The 19,741-nt window shown below is 36.9% G+C and overlaps 1 protein-coding gene across 1 annotated transcript; it reads left to right on the plus strand.

The window, feature by feature from the left end:
• Nucleotides 1–18,698: 18,698 nt before the first annotated feature.
• LOC140808032 (uncharacterized) lies at nt 18,699–19,403 on the plus strand. The gene has a single exon (XM_073165031.1). It carries the CDS (start codon nt 18,699–18,701, stop codon nt 19,401–19,403), a length of 705 nt encoding a protein of 234 aa, XP_073021132.1.
• Nucleotides 19,404–19,741: the final 338 nt, after the last annotated feature.

Here is a 19,741-nt window from a genome sequence, read left to right on the forward strand (position 1 = left end):
GATCTGCAAATAATTCGTGCAGTTCCAATTTGTTCAAGTCTTTGGATACTCTCATAGCCATTGTTTTAACATCCCATTCTCTGGGTAAAGCTCTCATCACCTTGAGGGCTATTTCTCTGTTGTTATACTCTTTACCCAGAGCTGTTAGCTCATTTACCAGGCTGCTGAATCTTTCATCAAACTCATTTAGAGTTTCACCAGCTCTCATTTTCAGATTTTCAAACTTCTGCATTGCTACAGACAGTTTGTTTTCTTTCGTATAGTATTTAATGCTGCAATTAAATGACTCCGTATAGTATTTAATGCTGCAATTAATACTAGTACTAGGAACTCCTTAACGGTAACAATTAAGATAGCAACGTTAGAAAACGTTCTCTACTGGTTTTGTATTGTTATCCCTTTCTACTGGTTTAGTTATAGTAGATCAGCAGCTACTGATAAGTTATTCTATTGTTCTGGTCTGCTGGTCTACTGGTCTTAGTTATCATCGCCACAATAAAATTCATGTCTAACACCTAAGTTCATGATTCTATAAAATTCAACCCATACCATCAACTTCAACATTCTCTTCTTAAACAGTGTAAAATTCGAAAAATGGAATCTTAAATCATCAAGTTCACTTCGCCTCAACTTAATCCTAAGTAGTGAAAAACTCAAAATACGCAAAACCACATTCTCCACATGTCTCTCCTTTTCCCATGCCCATGAATAACAAGTCTCGGAGGCATGGTTGTATACACCGTCCAAACCACATAACCATCATGCATTTAATTTAGAAAAAATGCAACCTCCAAATTTCTATATCATAAAAGCATTTTAAAAAAATTTCAGCATATAAATTTAAAGCAGTAAAACTCACAGACTTGAGCCGTGACTTCTTGAGCTTCTCGAAGTGACAGTTACACAACCCTTTTGGAATTCTTCACACTGATACCAACTGAAACATACCTTACATTTTAACTTTAAAATCCTAATAATTTTTTTTTTTGTAATCATAAAATTCGAAACACTCATTTAAAATAACTCAACATTTAAAACTCTTAAATTCATAAAAATCCATAAATCGTCAACCACCAAACTTATACGTCAACTTTTAAAACAATCCAAAACTAGACTTCAAAATAAAACATAAAATATCTAAATAAATAATTCTCAAAATCTTTACGTAGAAAATTTAAATACTAAGTAAGTGCGAAAATAAATGTCCCTTGGGAATTAACTACCGGACTCGATCAACTCAAGCGTCAGTATCTCCCTCAAAAGCGTCCTCACCTGCAACCATCCGAACCCATTGAGTCTAATGACTTAACACGTTCTAACCATACGTAGCAAATAATACATATACAAGAAAAAAACATTAAGATCACACTATTATTTAAAATAAGATAGCATAAATTTGTAAGCGTAAATAACCATAATATATTGAATCATAAAGCTTTCCATCATTGTATATCATTTTGGGTGAAGTTTGATCCTTGAAATTGAATAGCTGTAATCGTATCATCATGTGGTCGAGTGATCAGTCTTAGCTCACCATTGTACATGAGGGCGGGCGTCAGAAACTTTCGTCACTGGGTCTCGCCAAATATGAAAATACGATCGTCGGGCTCTCTATGAGGTCTTTTCCGATAAACGGGCTCCCTCTGGGGTCTTTTCCCTCACAATATCCCCAATCATATTATATCATATTTGTCATAGATAATTCACATTTTTCAAATTATTTTCCTTTCCTTTTTTTTATAAAATATTGTATCTATCAAAACTCGTAAAATAGCATTTTTCAGGAAATATCGTACAACTTTAGCATATACCGTAAACGACAATTTTTTTTCATCATAACCATTTAAAAATATCATTTAGCATGTATTATGATTCTTCAGGACACCGCCATACCTTTCTTACTACCCAGGATGTAAAATGACCATTTTATCCCTGGACTCCAAAATTCTCTATTTGACTTTTTCTCATTTTTCTTGACTCGAGCCTATCCCATAGCATCATATAAGCTTAAATTTTTTTGTACTATGTTATTTTTCTTAGACGTAAACCCGAGCCTTTCATTTATTTACTTAATAACTAAACCGTGAAGTTTCAAACCCGAATTATTTCCAAACTTAATATTTTCTTCCAAATTTTTAAACATAAACTTTTCATCCCTAAGATACCCCCATGAGCCACGAACCAACACCTGTGGACCATTGTTCGAACTTATTCCCTTCCCATAGCCAAAACCGAAACTTAATCCATTTCCTAAGCCACGTTTTTCCCAAAACTTTCTAACCACCCTAGAGCTAGCCCAGACACAATCGAACCAGACCATAACCTACTGTCCTGGACACTCACCGAGTTGCCTAGCCTAACCATAGTCATCCCTAGCCGTGTGCGTGATCCATTCCTCGTTTTGGCCAAGCCACGTGCCTAGTTCTCCTACATGGGTTGTGGTGCCACCTACTCGACTATCACCAAGTCCAGCCACCCTAGGACCCTCCCAGCATTTGGACGTAGCAGAACAGGGCCAAGACCAAGCCTGGTTGAGCCCTTGTGCGGCTGTGGTCCACCCGAACCATGGAAACCTCAAAACCCCGAGGTGCACAAGCTTCTTCCCATACGCCTCCCTCCTTCTTTGGCCATCCTTATCCTAGCACATCTAGTGTAGTGACCCGTTCCAGAATCACCTACTAATCAAGAACTAAGCATGCAATTAACTTAATTAATATTAATCAGAGATAACAGCGGAAATATGGCCAACGACAAATAGTTATACAACCCAATCGAAAACAGAACAACTCAAAAAAATATTCGGTACAACCATATCGAATCAAAAAGATACCAAAGAACTAAACCAACCAGCTACTCAACGTCCTCCTCCTCCTCCTCCTGAGCTGTCCAACCTGAGGCCTGCCCCGGGGAATGGGGTGTCCAAGATAAACAAAATCGAGGACGTGAGCGATAAGAACGCCCAGTACAAAAGCATGAGTATACAAACCTATATGAAATGCACATGCTATGATATGATACCAGGGTAGGTCAAGAAACATGAGTAACAAAGGATCTCAATATGCTCAGTCTAGAGGCGCCAAGTGGATAGTGCCGCGCGGTACTCCTCTGGGTCACTGCATCCACTACAAGAACAGACGTGGACCAAAAATGTCCCGGATCACCGAAGCCCTCCCGACCCGTCGGCCACTGTGTACTCTCGGTGTCCATGCGTCCACAAGACAAGACAGGGCTGAGCGGCCCCACAAGATATAGCTTATCTCGAAAGAGATACAGCTCAACAGTAAAGGCTATCTCGAAGGAGATACGGCTCAACATGAAATGCAGCATGCATCATAAAGCGTGACATAATAGCATGCATCATATGACATATATCAATGCACCACATAATCATGCAACACATATAAGAATGTATACTCGACCAGGATATCTCGGATAGTACTTTCGTACCTCTATCACAGCAAGCCTAGCCTTACGCAACACCGCTAATCAGGTCTAGAACAAGCCTACGCATCAAAAGCATACCCAATGAACAATACTACCATGCTCGACTAGCAAAACCAGTACTCTCCAGTACTACCAAAGGTTTAGGGTTTACCTTCGTCCGTCGACAGCCCTTTGATGTCGATTGCCTCGTAACTCAGGCGTCGCTACGCTACCAATCCTGGCAGCTCTTGGCTATCGCTCGACCGACAACTAACCCTAGAAACCTTCCAAACTTCTCAAATATGAGACATAACTCAAGAATTTGCAATGCAAAATGAGGAAATCCGAGCACTATTTATAGGCTATGTTCGGATCCACCGAACCCACTTCGGAACGTCCGAACTCCCACGTGTCCATCGGCTCTTGACACCTCATGATCGGATCCACCGAACTTACACTTCGGATCATCCGAACTTGCATGTAAACCGACGTGTCGATCGACTCTTGACACCTCATGATCGGATCCACCGAACTTACTTCGGATCGTCCGAACTCTTCGGTGCTACCGAACCATCTTCGGTCCGTCCGATCACGACCACGGTCAAAGTTACACATTAAACCTTCTTAATCACCATTAATCCGTTAATTACCCAATTTGGAATTCGGGCTACTACATTCTCCCCCCCTTAAAAGATTTCGTCCTCGAAATCAGGCTTAGAGGATGAACAAAACGAAATAACAACATCGTTATTACACCTCAATTGTTGTTGAATACAACTGATATTTCGATTACAACTGAAAACACAAACATATACAAAGCACAACTCAAAAGAGCTCTGGATGCTCTGAACGCATACGACCCTCTAACTCCCAAGTGGCTTCTTCAGTGCCTCTGCGCTGCCACTGAACTAAAACAAGAGGAATTATCTTATTCCGCAACACCTTGTCTTTGCGATCGAGAACCTGAACTGGTCGCTCCACGTAAGACAAATCTGAATTTAGTTGAACTTCAGAGGGATGCAAAATGTGAGACTCATCTGCTACGTATCGTCTCAACAAAGATACGTGGAACACATCATGAATACTTGATAGGTACGGCGGCAATGCAAGTCTGTAAGCCAAATCCCCCACGCTTTCCAATATTTCAAATGGACCAATAAATCTCGGAGACAGCTTACCCTTGAGACCAAATCTCAAAATCCTGCGAAAAGGCGAAACTCGGAGAAACACTTTCTCACCTGGCTGAAAATAAAGAGGTCGCCGCTTGGTGTTCGCATAACTAGCCTGTCGATCCTGAGCGATCTTAATCCGTTTCTTGATTACTGCAACTTTATCAATAGCCTGCTGGACTAACTCCGGTCCCTCAACAAGTCGTTCCCCAACTTCGTCCCAGAATAATGGAGTACGACAACGTCGCCCATACAACGCCTCAAATGGTGCCATACCAATACTACGATGATAGCTGTTGTTGTACGCGAACTCAATCAAAGGCAAATGATCCTGCCAAGCGGGTCCGAAATCCATAACACAAGCTCGCATCATATCCTCAAGTGTACGGATAGTCCTCTCTGTCTGACCGTCGGTCTCTGGATGATAAGCCGTACTCAAACTTAGTGAAGTGCCCAATGCTGACTGGAAACTACCCCAAAATCGTGTCCTCAAATCTTTATACATCTTATTGCTTCCCGGATGAACACTCAACTTGCTTCGATGGGCCTGAGATAAGATCTCTTCTCTCAAAGTATCATCCTCTGGTACTACAACCCGATTAGACAAACACAGAAGACCATTAGACTGATAATGGAAATTACTATCTCCACCAGCCAACCGAGCTAATCTCTGAGTCTTGAGATCAGACATCTGAGCATCTCGAATCCGAGCGAACAAAATTGGCTCAGATAAAATGGTAGCAACACGAATGCTCTCCATACCTTTCCGATGTTTGAAATTAAATCCCAATGAACAACAATCCTGGATAGTACTAATCATAGCACTGGTCTGAAGTGCAGAGGCTCTCACCTTGCGACTAAGAGCATCGGCTGTGAGATTCGCAGAACCTGGATGGTACTTGATCTCGCAGTCATAATCTTTAAGTAGATCCATCCAACGACGTTGTCTCATGTTCAACTCAGCCTGAGTGAACAGATACTTCAGACTCTTATGATCAGTAAAAATTTCAAACTTAACCCCGTACAAATAATGACGCCAGATTTTTAGCGCAAACACAATAGCAGCTAATTCTAGATCATGAATAGGGTACTTCTCCTCGTGAGGTTTTAACTGCCTGGATGCGTAAGCGATCACATGATCATTCTGCGTCAACACACACCCTAAGCCTTGAAAAGAGGCATCGGTGTAAACACTGAAACCATCAGATCCTGATGGTAACGCCAAAACAGGTGCAGAAGTCAGAAGTCGACGAAGCTCTCTGAAACTATCTTCGCACTCAGATGACCACTCAAATGGAACATCCTTCCGAGTAAGTTGCGTCAATGGTCTAGCTACCTGAGAGAAATTCACAATGAAGCGACGATAATACCCTGCCAGACCTAGGAAACTACGGATCTCAGCCACCGTCGTAGGACGTGACCAATTCAGCACTGCCTCAATCTTGCTGGGATCCACAGAAATTCCTTCCTTGAAATCACATGACCAAGGAATACTACACGATCAATCCAGAACTCGCACTTACTCAGCTTAGCATACAATTGCTTCTCGCGAAGAATCTGCAACACAATCCTCAAGTGCTGGATATGCTCTTCCACACTGTGAGAATAAATCAAGATATCATCGATGAAAACCACAACAAACTGATCCAGAAAATCACGAAAGACTCGGTTCATTAGATCCATGAACACCGCTGGCGTATTCGTCAATCCAAATGGCATAACTAGAAACTCGTAATGCCCATATCGAGTACGAAATGCAGTCTTAGAAATATCATCATCTCTAACTCTCATCTGATGATAACCCGATCGCAAGTCAATTCTTGGAATAAACAGAGGTACCCTGAAGCTGATCGAACAAATCATCGATACGAGGTAATGGATACTTGTTTTTGATCGTCACACGATTCAGCTGGCGATAATCAATACACAATCGCATCGATCCATCCTTTTTCTTGACAAACAAGACTGGATCTCCCCAAGGTGAAACACTCGGGCGAATATAACCTTTATCAAGAAGATCCTGCAATTGCTGCTTCAATTCTCTCATCTCTGACGGAGCAAGACGATAGGGGGAACGAGAAATCGGTGCAGTCCCTGGCATTAACTCAATGCCAAATTCCACCTCTCTAACCGGAGGAAAACCAGGAATCTCATCTGGAAAAACATCAGGAAATTCACAAACCACTGGAATATCATCTATACCAACACTACCTGTGGAGGAATCAATCGCATAGATGAGGTAGCCTTCCCCGCCCGCCTCTAAAGCACGACAGGCTTTCAGAGCAGATACCACTGGCATCGGAGGTCGCGCTCCCTCACCATAGAAAAACCAACTAGAGCTCTCAGTCGTACGAAACTGAACAAGCTTCTGGTAACAATCCACAGTAGCTCGGTAAGTAGTCAAAAGGTCTATACCTAGAATACAATCAAAATCTTCCATCTCCAGGATCATAAGATTCGCACTCAATTCGTTACCCTCAAAATCTAAGGGACAACCCATCACTAGACGCTTTGCTAACACCGAATGACCCATCGGGGTAGAAACGGAAAGAATGACGTCTACGATCGCCCTGGTCACCCCAACGACCTACACTTCCCTGACTACTCTCATCACCAAAGTGGTCAGCCATCGCTACAAGATAGAATGGGGAAAAAAATGGTAAAATGGTCAACGAAAATCCCAAAACAGAATCTATATCCCAAAATCGTAAGCATGCTCTGATACCATAAATGTAGTGACCCGTTCCAGAATCACCTACTAATCAAGAACTAAGCATGCAATTAACTTAATTAATAATAATCAGAGATAACAGCGGAAATATGGCCAACAACAAATAGTTATACAACCCAATCGAAAACAGAACAACTCAAAAAAATATTCGGTACAACCATATCGAATCAAAAAGATACCAAAGAACTAAACCAACCAGCTACTCAACGTCCTCCTCCTCCTCCTCCTGAGCTGTCCAACCTGAGGCCTGCCCCGCGGGAATGGGGTGTCCAAGATAAACAAAACCGAGGACGTGAGCGATAAGAACGCCCAGTACAAAAGCATGAGTATACAAACCTATATGAAATGCACATGCTATGATATGATACCAGGGTAGGTCAAGAAACAGGAGTAACAAAGGATCTCAATATGCTCAGTCTAGAGGCGCCAAGTGGATAGTGCCGCGCGGTACTCCTCTGGGTCACTGCATCCACTACAAGAACAGACGTGGACCAAAAATGTCCCGGATCACCGAAGCCCTCCCGACCCGTCGGCCACTGTGTACTCTCGGTGTCCATGCGTCCACAAGACAAGACAGGGCTGAGCGGCCCCACAAGATATAGCTTATCTCGAAAGAGATACAGCTCAACAGTAAAGGCTATCTCGAAGGAGATACGGCTCAACATGAAATGCAGCATGCATCATAAAGCGTGACATAATAGCATGCATCATATGACATATATCAATGCACCACATAATCATGCAACACATATAAGAATGTATACTCGACCAGGATATCTCGGATAGTACTTTCGTACCTCTATCACAGCAAGCCTAGCCTTACGCAACACCGCTAATCAGGTCTAGAACAAGCCTACGCATCAAAAGCATACCCAATGAACAATACTACCATGCTCGACTAGCAAAACCAGTACTCTCCAGTACTACCAAAGGTTTAGGGTTTACCTTCGTCCGTCGACAGCCCTTTGATGTCGATTGCCTCGTAACTCAGGCGTCGCTACGCTACCAATCCTGGCAGCTCTTGGCTATCGCTCGACCGACAACTAACCCTAGAAACCTTCCAAACTTCTCAAATATGAGACATAACTCAAGAATTTGCAATGCAAAATGAGGAAATCCGAGCACTATTTATAGGCTATGTTCGGATCCACCGAACCCACTTCGGAACGTCCGAACTCCCACGTGTCCATCGGCTCTTGACACCTCATGATCGGATCCACCGAACTTACACTTCGGATCATCCGAACTTGCATGTAAACCGACGTGTCGATCGACTCTTGACACCTCATTATCGGATCCACCGAACTTACTTCGGATCGTCCGAACTCTTCGGTGCTACCGAACCATCTTCGGTCCGTCCGATCACGACCACGGTCAAAGTTAGACATTAAACCTTCTTAATCACCATTAATCCGTTAATTACCCAATTTGGAATTCGGGCTACTACATCTAGGACTCTTCCTTGGACCCCTTTGACAGCCCTTTAACGTTTCTAAATGACAGTGTGTCCCTTAAAATTCATAACACGACTTAAACAAGCGTAAAAATGCAAAAACTTTGAAAAATATTCATCCAACCGTCAAATAATTTGATCAATATATTTTAATGCTTTAAAACATAAATCATGAATAATATGATTTGAATGGTGCAAAAAGAAGGTTCAGAAGCGTGCCTTTACGTTTAAGACGTTCGAAATACGAATACCGAAAGTCGGTGAAGAACGGAGGATGATATCTATTTTTCTACCTTTTTTCTTATCAAAATTCCACCAAAAACCCACTTTGGGATGCAAAGGAGTCGGATTATCGTTGTTGGAAGGAAGAACGATGAAAAAAATCAAAGAACGAAGGAGAAAAAAATTCGGAAACTCCCTTGCCAAGGAACCCAAGTTCGGCCGTCGTTCGTTCATCTCTTTCAATTTGAGTTCACGTAATTTGTGTGTGGGTAGATGTTTAGCGGGTGTGTGTGGGATCTTTTAAATATAATTAAAAAAAATTTCCTAAACACTTAATTAATGAGCTTAATTAAGCCTAGATTTTTAAATAATTAATTAGACCCATTAAGATTAATAAAATCATTAGGCCTATAATTTAAAAAAGTAAAAATATCTGCTTCTAAAAAATCCCTTATAAATACATAAAATTCCTTGCTCCCTCTAATCAATCTAAATTAAAAATTAAAAAGGCAATAATTCTAAAAATATTTAAAATAAATATTTTCTTAACTAAAAATAAAAATTTAGCTTTTAAATATTTAACACCTTAATCGTCCCCGGTCCTCGGTCCCGGCCAAACCCGATATTCGTCTGAAAATCTTTAAACTATGAAACCAATAAAAATTACACAACTAATCATTTATTCACTCAAAATATATCATTCATGCATCCAAAACCATTTAATTAAAATATTTTATCAATTTAATAATTTTTATGCATACGGTCCACGTGGACTGATTTTCGGACGTTACAAGAAATTTCAAGGATCATTGAGTTAAGAAAGTTCTTGATGGCCAACTATCCAACTTGGTGGGATGAAGTTTAAGTTTAAAGTGATTTGTGAATCCTGAGGTAATTACTATGTGATATTGCTTTATACTTGAAACTAAATGAATGCCACAAATAGTAGGTATGAGAAAATTTTTTGTGTGAAAAAAATATTGATAAACTATTATTATTTAGTCACTTTCATGTGTAGATGATATAATGGCCATATTATGGCCTTAAATCCATAGGTTTGTGATTTTTATCCTTGAATTTATTGTGTTTGATTGAGGTGGCGATGAATTGGATGCATTATAGCGTTTGAAATGTGGTTTGCATGTCATAAGTTACAACTGATGGTACTATATCAGCTTGAAGATATCTTCATGATTTTGTTGTGGTTTAAATGTTAGGATGCAAGAGTCTGATAGTTCATGAGTTTGAATTTTTTAGTGCAGAAGATGTTAGATGTTTTTGGTTGGTCTATGAAGTAGGTTGTGTAGCCATTGTTTTGTTAAGGATAGTTTTGTCTTTTTTTTACAAGTAATTGATGGTATATTGAGGAAAGTTTGTAAAAATGTGGAGAATAGGCTTGTAAGTCATTCCATATAGAACTTACTTGTAAATAATAGTAGAGTACTTGTGAATAAATAAAAATTATTTCTCGTGGAATTTTCCTTTATTGAATATTGGGGGTGCATTTGTGTATTTATTGGGTTTTATTTGCCAAATTCGAGATAAAAGAGAATATTGGTGATGCAAATCGCGAAACTTGGTAAATATTGTTAAATTATGTTTTGTGACTAATGGGTTTTTGGAATATACATACCTCATTTATATCTTAGGCTATGTGTCAAACACCTTACATGCAACTGGATGAAGACATGTTGAAAATTCGAGCGGCATATATGCCATAGAAAAATGAAGAGGACAAGGAGTTTACTTGTTCCTTGGAGTTTTGCGGCTAGATGCGGGAGAGATAAACTCTGTGGTGGTAATGTTGCGAGCTATGGCAAGAGAAGTGGTAGCACGATGGCTTGCTAGTGGCCAGAGGAATGAAGCAATGAATCGATAGAAAGACAAGAATGTGGGAAGAATAATACACTTTTAGGCCTGAAGGAGAATCCTGGAGCTTGAATGGTTTGAAAAAAAAAGTGATGAGTTAAGCGTGGTGTGAATTTGATTCTATAAGTAGACACAGAGGAGAAGAACCTGGAGATTAAGTTATTCATTCCTCCAGCTTTAAGAATTGGAAAGCCCTGCCTTTGTGTAAATTGAAGATAATTAGGAAGTGGGCCAAAAATTTTCATGGGCTAAATGACAGACAATGTTGGTTATGAATAAATGTAGCAAGCGGGCTATGTCTACTTATAGTAAATGGATGATGATTCCGTGTATCTTACTTATTAGATATTATGTTTAAATACTAGAATATTAATTCCCTAATTTAGGCTAACAAAATTCAAGTGATGATAGATAATTAATTAAACTAAATTAAACAACTAAAATAAATTAAATAAAAGAGAAATTAAAACTAACGACATGAGAATTCTTAGGAGGGAAATTCGAATTGATAAAAACGATTAAGGCGCAAACGGTACCAATCAAAGTTATAATTAACGTGTAAAATTCAAATTCAATAAATCAATTAGTTAATTCAAGACGGAATCAACGATTTTTTGAGTTAATAAATCTATTTAAATCTAACAGTCCAATGATTCCTTACTGAATTTAATTAAATTCAAATGCATTAATTCGCTATGAAATTTTAAGTTTATCAACCTAATGTCGCATATTGAAACCAAATATTATTTATAGTGAGTATAATCATGTGTTGATTGATGTATTGAAGCAAATATTAATCTAGCGTCTTCGAATTTAGATTAACCAACACATATGTAATTTAATTGTCCATATTAAAAGCACACATTATAAAAAGAAAATCATTCAATGAATTAAAAATAACTAATAAAATTAAATAAAACTCAAAACATCAAACATAAACTGTCTCGTCCTTATCATGACTTTATCATGTGAAAGTCTACTCAATAAGTTCAAAACAAAAGTCAAAACTCATGATTAAATTCATCAAATAAAACAAAATCACGAAAGATAAGAGAAATATCATTGATTTTGTTTTGTGTTGAGATCTTCCTCCAATTTCTGCCTTCTGCCCCTTTTTTCTTCCACCTTCTGTTGTCTTCTGCATCAAGTTTTATTTTTGCCAATTCTGTTTCTCCTCCTCCAGCTTTTATCTTCCTTAATGGGCCTAGACTTCCGAATATTTGAAGCCCACTTGAAATTCCAGTTGTTATAAGATTGTATAAATCTTATTTTAAAAAAGTGCAAATTTCTTCCTCTATCAAGATTTGCCCATATTTTCTTCCAAAAATTCAAAAATCTCACTTAATTTCATAAATAAAAAATCAAAATATTTTATTTTCTTTCTTTTGATATTTCGTTATCTTTTATGTTTTGTACAATCACCTTGGAAAATAAGAAAAAATTCTTCATCAATTATTTCCTTAATTATCAAGATTATTGACATTATCTCCAAAATCAAGCTTTTTTCATCTTTTGGTCAAATATATAAATAAGATAAAAATAAATCAAATAAGCACAAAATAAGGAATAAAAATTCAGAAAGTATGAATATGATAAAATAAAATATTTAAAATCTTAATAAGATTCAAGCTTATCAATCCCACACACTTATTCTTTGTTCGCCCTAATAAATGAATAAAAATATAACATATAAATATTCAATGATTCACTACAAAAATGATACAATTAAAACTATTTAACCTATTAAATTCAGTCACACTTATTCAAAGGATCACATTTTGAAAATCATGAAATTCACTTTCGTTGCAACTATGAAACTCAAGCATTCATTAGAAAAAAATCAAAATAATGAGATGTGTGTAGAGTGGGAGTCAAAAATAATATTCCTCGAGGAGTTTTAGTTCGAGGAATACTCATATTTTATTAATGTTTTCATTAAACGCTCTATAAGCTCATCTTTTATATTTCTCCCTAAATGTTTGAGGACTATGATTAGGGGTGAGGATAAAACCCGAAAAACCGAAAAAATCGATCGAACCGAATAATTTGGTTTAAATGTTTCGGTTTTATCTGTTTTTCGGACGGTTATGGTTTTAAAATTTATGAAATTCGGTTTTTTGGTTCGGTTTTCGGTTTTAATTCTCAAAAAAACCGAATAGCCGAACCGACCATATTATTTTTAAATTTAGGGTTTTTATGTATAATGGGCTATATTATTGTTAAGTATAAAATTTTTATGTATAATGGGCCTATTAGGATTTAGGTACTTAGTATCAATAACCCTCAATTTTCAATCCGATCGTTTTCTCTTTTTTCTCATCACTCACCAGTCGACGTTTTTTTTTTCTTTTCTGTATATATTTCTTTAATTTTTTCGTAAGATGATTGGTGTTCCATTCGAGCTGGTTGACACCTTGTTATCATTCATATTTCTGGATATTCTGTTGGATTAATGCATTTTCCATGTTTGCATGGTTAATTAGTTATATATTGTTATTATATTCGTATGACATATTTGTACACAATACAGTTTATATATATATATATGTATATATATATATATATATATATATATATATATAAGAGTAAGTCCCACAAATTAAATGTTTGGCTAATACTATGATTTAGATTTTAAAGGCATAGTGACGTATAATTTTATTTCTTACCAAATTTTAGCTAACGGTATATAACCGGTCGTATAAACCGAACCGTATTACAAAAAACCGAACCGAACCGTAATAAAATAGTTTGGTTTTGGACTATAGATATTCAAAATCGAAAACCGAAAAACCGAACCGTTGTAGAGTAAAACCGGACCAAACCGACCGTTGCCCACCCCTAACCGTGATCCCGTCCATAGGTTTTTTCAATCTTATAACTTTATGCCACGACTCATGGCTAAAATAAAGGTAAGGAGTTAAAAAATGAGATAAAATAATTCAATTATATAGTGCAATCATCCATCTCTATCCATCATCCTCTTATTGAATTTTTATCATCCTCCATCTTTCATCATCTTCCTCATACTTTCTTCCTTTAACTTTAATCATCTAGCTTATTGTTATTTGTCACCCTTCATCTTTTTATCATCTTTCAGTTGCCTTCCTCCAACTTATTAATTTTTTCACCCTTCATATTTTTTTCATCTTTTAGCTGTCTTCCTCCAACTTATTAATTTTTTTGACCCTTCATCTTTTTTCCGTTTTCCTTCATAGAGAGTCTCTTTTTATTTCTTTTCAATCACCACAATGTTCCTCCTCCGTTTTTCATTCAATCATATATTTTTCAACCCTTTTCATTTCTTTCATGATTTTTCCACAACTCCTCAAATATTTCTTATCTTTTGTCAACACATGTGGTTTATTGAAAATTTTAAAATATTAAAGGATTTATTTCTCTCGAAATTAAGGTAGTGGAATAGTGTATGAGCAGAAATTAGATAGTTAATCTAGGATTTTTGAAAGAATATGAATAGAGGCTAGTTGTGTGCCTTTGACATACTTCATTCGATTTTTATTCGAGGTCAAAGGAGGATAGTAAGGATATGAATGATACATTGGGTAGGCTTAAAAAGTTCAAACGATCCAAAAATCGTATAAATCATCCTTAAATCACTAACTTTCATATTTCGCCTCAAATGGTAATCACACAAGTTCTAGATTATTTAATATTTTTTAATGAGCTCACATCTTGCAAATTCACAATTAATTCATATAAGTTTGACATAAAGTGCATAGATTGTGTCTCAAAAGTCTATACAAAGCTGGTTTGTGCCTAAATCCTTCAGTTAAAACTAAAGTTCATCTTAATACATTCTAGTTGTGATGCAATCTCTTGACTGATATCAAAATTAAAGTTGGTCGATTAGTGTGTCATGTAACTCAAGTGATAATGTCTCGAGGATTAAACATTAAATTATATGCAAGTATTGTGATGTGTAACAAAATAGCTGATCTCCCCATACTTTTAAGATATACATTGTTCTCAGTGTCATGCTATGAATATAAAATACGAGAATAAAATAGTAACACAAAACTTCCCTAAAAGTGTTGCTCTAAAATCCATGAAGTATTACATGGGCATGGGGATTCCTCGAAGAATTCTTATTCCTCTTCTCCATATGACTCCAACGATTTTGGGTTCACAAAACACATCTCCAGTGCGTCTTCAACAATATGATCATGCACGCTACGCTCAACAATATCATCAATAGAATATATTTTATAACAATTAGAAGGATCAACATGATATTTCATACTAAGAAAAACATCAAAAATTATTTTTCCGAAACTCAAAACTAACTCATATTTTTGCACATTCAAGCATATATATAAGAAAGGACAACCTAAAATAAGGAGAATCTCACGATCTCCATCCATGTATAGCACACAAAAGTCGACCGGAAATATGAATATGTCAAATTTAACCGAAAAATCCTCTATAACTCTCTAGGATATTTGATAGATCTATCGGCAAGTTTAAGGGAAATAGTGATGGGTTTAGCTTATCCAATCCCAATTTCTCAAAACAAGAATAAGACATAAAATTAACGATAGAACCAATATCACATAATTTGTTGTTAAAAATAGAAATACTTATAGTGCAATGAATGGAGAAACTACCTGGATCCTTAAGCTTAAGAGGTTATTTATTTTGACAAATAGCTGAACACTCCTAAGAAAGCTAATTAACGGTCTCAAAGTCAACAAGTTTCCTCTTTTAGTCAAAATATCTTTAGCATAAGAACACATTTGAGCCAAAGCCTATACAAAATGAACATTTATGTGCAATTTCTTAAAAATTTCAAGGAATTTTGAAAATTGATGGTCCAATTGTAGTTGCTTTGCCTCTTTAAGGAAAGTGGAGTGCATTAATAATAATATTATAATTAGAATCAAACTCTTCACCTTTTTTACCTGACTTACATGTAGTGGCGACGGTATATCATAAACCGTCGCTAATTAGCTACGGTATAACATAAACCATCGCTAATTAGCGACGGTGATGATTTTTGAAAAACCGTCGCAATAAGATAGCAACGACAACGAATTAAAACCGTCGTCGTTGAACGCACTTTCAACAACAATATCAATTACAATAGTTTTAAATGACCTACGACGACGGATAAAATCCGTTGTCTTTTAGCAATTTTGTTGTAGTGTTAACATCCTCCATCTTTCATTTCACTCTTCCTCCATCATTTTCCTTCACATCTGTAGAATTTTTTTCTTTGGTTCCTCATCCTTGGTCTTAATCATTGTACTATCTACATTCACTCATTTTGAATTTTTCCCAGTATCACTTGGTAGTGTTCCAATGGCTTGATTTTCGAACCGGCTGGCTATTTGACGACCCATTTGAGCTTCCAACCTTTGCAAGATAACATCATTATTTTGAAGCATCGTTTCCATTCGCGTGACATGTTTCATCGTAACATCCTCATAAACTAGTCTTTGATCTCCTTGTTTGAATCCTGAGCATGCTGTAGCTAACAATACTCCTTCTTGTCTTACCTGTTGAGAAGCGGAAAATAGAGGAATATGTGTTGGATTAAGGGCATTCCGAGTATTTTTCCAAAAAAAATTAGGGCGATTTCTCCATCCTTGATTTAAGTGGAGCTATATGGATCTGATTTTTTTCTCCATTGATTTCCCACAAAACTCACCGCTTCTTCATAAAAAATGGGTTGTTCCTCAATGGCTATTACTTGGATTTTATTTGATTGATTTAGTTCCAGTTGAGAGAATTTATAGGCAAAACGATAAAATTTGGCCTTATACGTTTTTTGATGCCAATATGGGTGTGGTGACCTAGATGGCAGAAAAATACCACTGATTATGTGTTCACACTAGGTGGTACGACAGTAAGCTGGGTATCTAAGTTGCAAAAGAAATTTGGGCTTTCGACCACTGAAGTTGAGTACATTGTAATTACAAAAGCTAACAAGGAGATGATATGGTTGAGATACTTTGTAAAGGAACTAGGTCAGAAGCTTGATAAAAACATTTATATTGTGACAATTATAGTGTTATTCATTTAGCAAAAATTCATGTTTATCATGCTAGCACAAAACATATGCAGGTTCGGTACCATTTCATTATATCAGTACTAGAAGATGGAATTTTAATTCTTGAGAAGATTAATAAAAGTAAGAATCCAGTTGATATGTTCACAAAGGTTGTGACCATTGACAAACTTCAATTGGGCTGCAAGTATAAAAATAGATAACTGAGCTACTGCATTGATGGTGTGAAAATATAATGGAAATCAAGTCTTCGAATGATAGAGTTGTGAATATGTGTTTTTTTGACAAAAATTGTAGGCAAGAAAAGTGTGCATATGTTCACATATGCCATCCAATGTGAACGTCCACATGCTACCATTCAAATGGTGGCTAACAAAGTCTGAATTTACATTTGACTTTCCCATTTGAGGAGTTTTCTATATATAGAGCTCATTTGTTCATTTGCTAGATATCATCCAAGCTTTCTACTAATCCCAAGCTCAAGAGAGCAACTCAAGTGAGAAGAAAAAATTAGTGTTATTAAGAAATTTTTTTCTCGGTTATACTCAGATTGAGATTGTGATATATTGAGTGTATTATATATACTTGTAATTTTCTCTTTATAATAAAGATTTGCAGTAGCTTCATGAACGTAGCTTATATTGAGTGAACCACATAAATATTTGTGTTCATGTTGATTATTTTATTCTGTATGTTTGGTACTATATTATATTATCATGATCGACATCGTTTCAGTGTATTACCCAACAGCTTATTCACTTACAGTCTCTATTACTTCCTTTTCATTTCACAATTTAATTCTTCATTTGTATTCATGTTGAGCTATTCGCCTTTTATTGGTCTGGTGGAAGCGTGATGGCTGCCCTATGTTTGAGAAACAAACAATAGAAAAAAATCTAGCCCAATATGGAGGCATGAAACGGTGATTAATTAATGCCTTGCCTTGTGAAAGGAATTTATTCCTTGATATTCTTTCCTTATTTGAATATCTCTAGTATTTTGCCTTTCTAGATATAAGATTTAATATATGATATAAATCTAGGATTGATATGATACATGATATCTTTTAGAAGTGAAAATATCTCTAAGATGTGATATCCTTGTTTAAAAGAGTTTGTTTCCTAATAAACTCTTTTTCTATGCTTAATAGGGTTTGCGAAGAGATGATATATATAGAGATGAGATTTAATATTTTCGGCGTGCGAGAGACGAAGCTGCTAGGAAGAATTTCTGAGTTCAAAGATATCTCGTGCCATCGTTATTGTGTCGCTGTGAAGTGCTGACAACATTTGAAGACAACACCTAATCACTGTTTTGATTAGTGTGCTGATTTCTGAAGATTTTTCACTTATCAGTTGATGCATCCTTTGAGTTTTTGGTTATACGGTTTGTTAGAAGTATAGGATGCAATTTGTCACTCGCCTATATGAGGGAGTTGTTTTAGTCTTTCACTAGTATCGGTTTTTGTAAACTTACAAGTTTTTCTAGTGAATTGTTTTGCCCTGAGGCATCGCACAAGTACTTGGTACTTGTGCATAATTTACATCTTGTCTCGCATATTGTTTTTCAATTAAGTTATGTGTTAATGTGTTAAACTAAAATTTCCGCTGCATGTTGTCGTGAGTGTTACAACACCTACAGACAACACCTACAATCTGATACACGTAACACTTAATCGTATTTTTTTCATACACTGTGGAAACGAAACTTTCAATTGGTATCAGAGCCTACGCTTGATATTACTAAGTGAGATTCTGTTTTTTTTTTGTTTTGTTTCCAGGTGAAAAAAAAAAAAAAAAAATTCTTATGGAAGCTTCATCAAATACTGTCTTTAGGCCACCCGTGTTGGATGGATCGAACTATGCATTGTGGAAAGTAAAGATGAGGGTCTTCATTAAATCCATTGATGAAAGAGCTTGGCAACGTGTACTTGACGGTTGGAGTCCACCAAAACTAGCGGATGCTGATGGAGACACACGACTTAAACCTGAAAGTACATGGACTGTGGATGAAGTGCAATCTTCAAACTATAATTCCAAGGCTCTCAATGCTATATTTTCATCCGTTGACACAAGGATGTTTAATTTAATCACCACTTGTGTATGCGCCAGAGATGCCTGGGAGATACTCCAGAAGCACTGTGAAGGATCTGCGAGTGTGCGTAAAACTAGGCTAAGGATGGTGACAGCAAAGTTCGAAAGTTTGAGAATGGAGGACAAGGAGTCTATCCTTGAGTATGTCTGCCGGCTAAGACAACTCTCAAATGAATCACATGGCCTAGGAGATCCCATACCAAATGAAAGATTGGTGAACAAGGTCCTAAGATCTCATCCTGAGAGATTCAATATCAAGTCTGTGCATGAGGAATCTAAAGACACTTCAAACATCAATCTGGATGAACTCATGAGTTCCCTAAGAATTTTTGAAATGAATCTTGATCTGCAGAAAAAGGATAAAGGGAAGACAATAGCCTTTGAAGCCTCAACCGAATCATATATAGTCTATCCTTGAGTATGTCTGCCGGCTAAGACAACTCACCCTGAGTGATGAAGAATCTGAAGATGATCAAGGATCAAATGAATCTGAAAATCACACATCATTATCTACTGTGATCAAGGAGAAACGCTCAATGCAAATCAATCCTTTGGGTGTTGCCACAGGTGTTGCAATACCTGGTCGCAACACCTCTTCGAATCCTGTATGTCTCAATTCTACAACCCTTAATGAATCAAGTCAGTCTGAAAATCAGGAGGTAGATGATGATGAGATCACTCTGGAAAGTGTGCAGATAATGTATGAAGAATTGTACGAAGACTGGATCAAACGAAATAAAGTGAATTCAATTCTAT

This window comes from Primulina eburnea, chromosome 1 (assembly GCF_022965805.1).
Source record: "Primulina eburnea isolate SZY01 chromosome 1, ASM2296580v1, whole genome shotgun sequence".
Lineage (NCBI taxonomy): Eukaryota > Viridiplantae > Streptophyta > Magnoliopsida > Lamiales > Gesneriaceae > Primulina > Primulina eburnea.

Excerpts from the sequence above, each read along its gene's own strand:
- LOC140808032 (XM_073165031.1), top strand. The coding sequence starts at position 18,699 with ATGGAAGCTTCATCAAATACTGTCTTTAGGCCACCCGTGTTGGATGGA.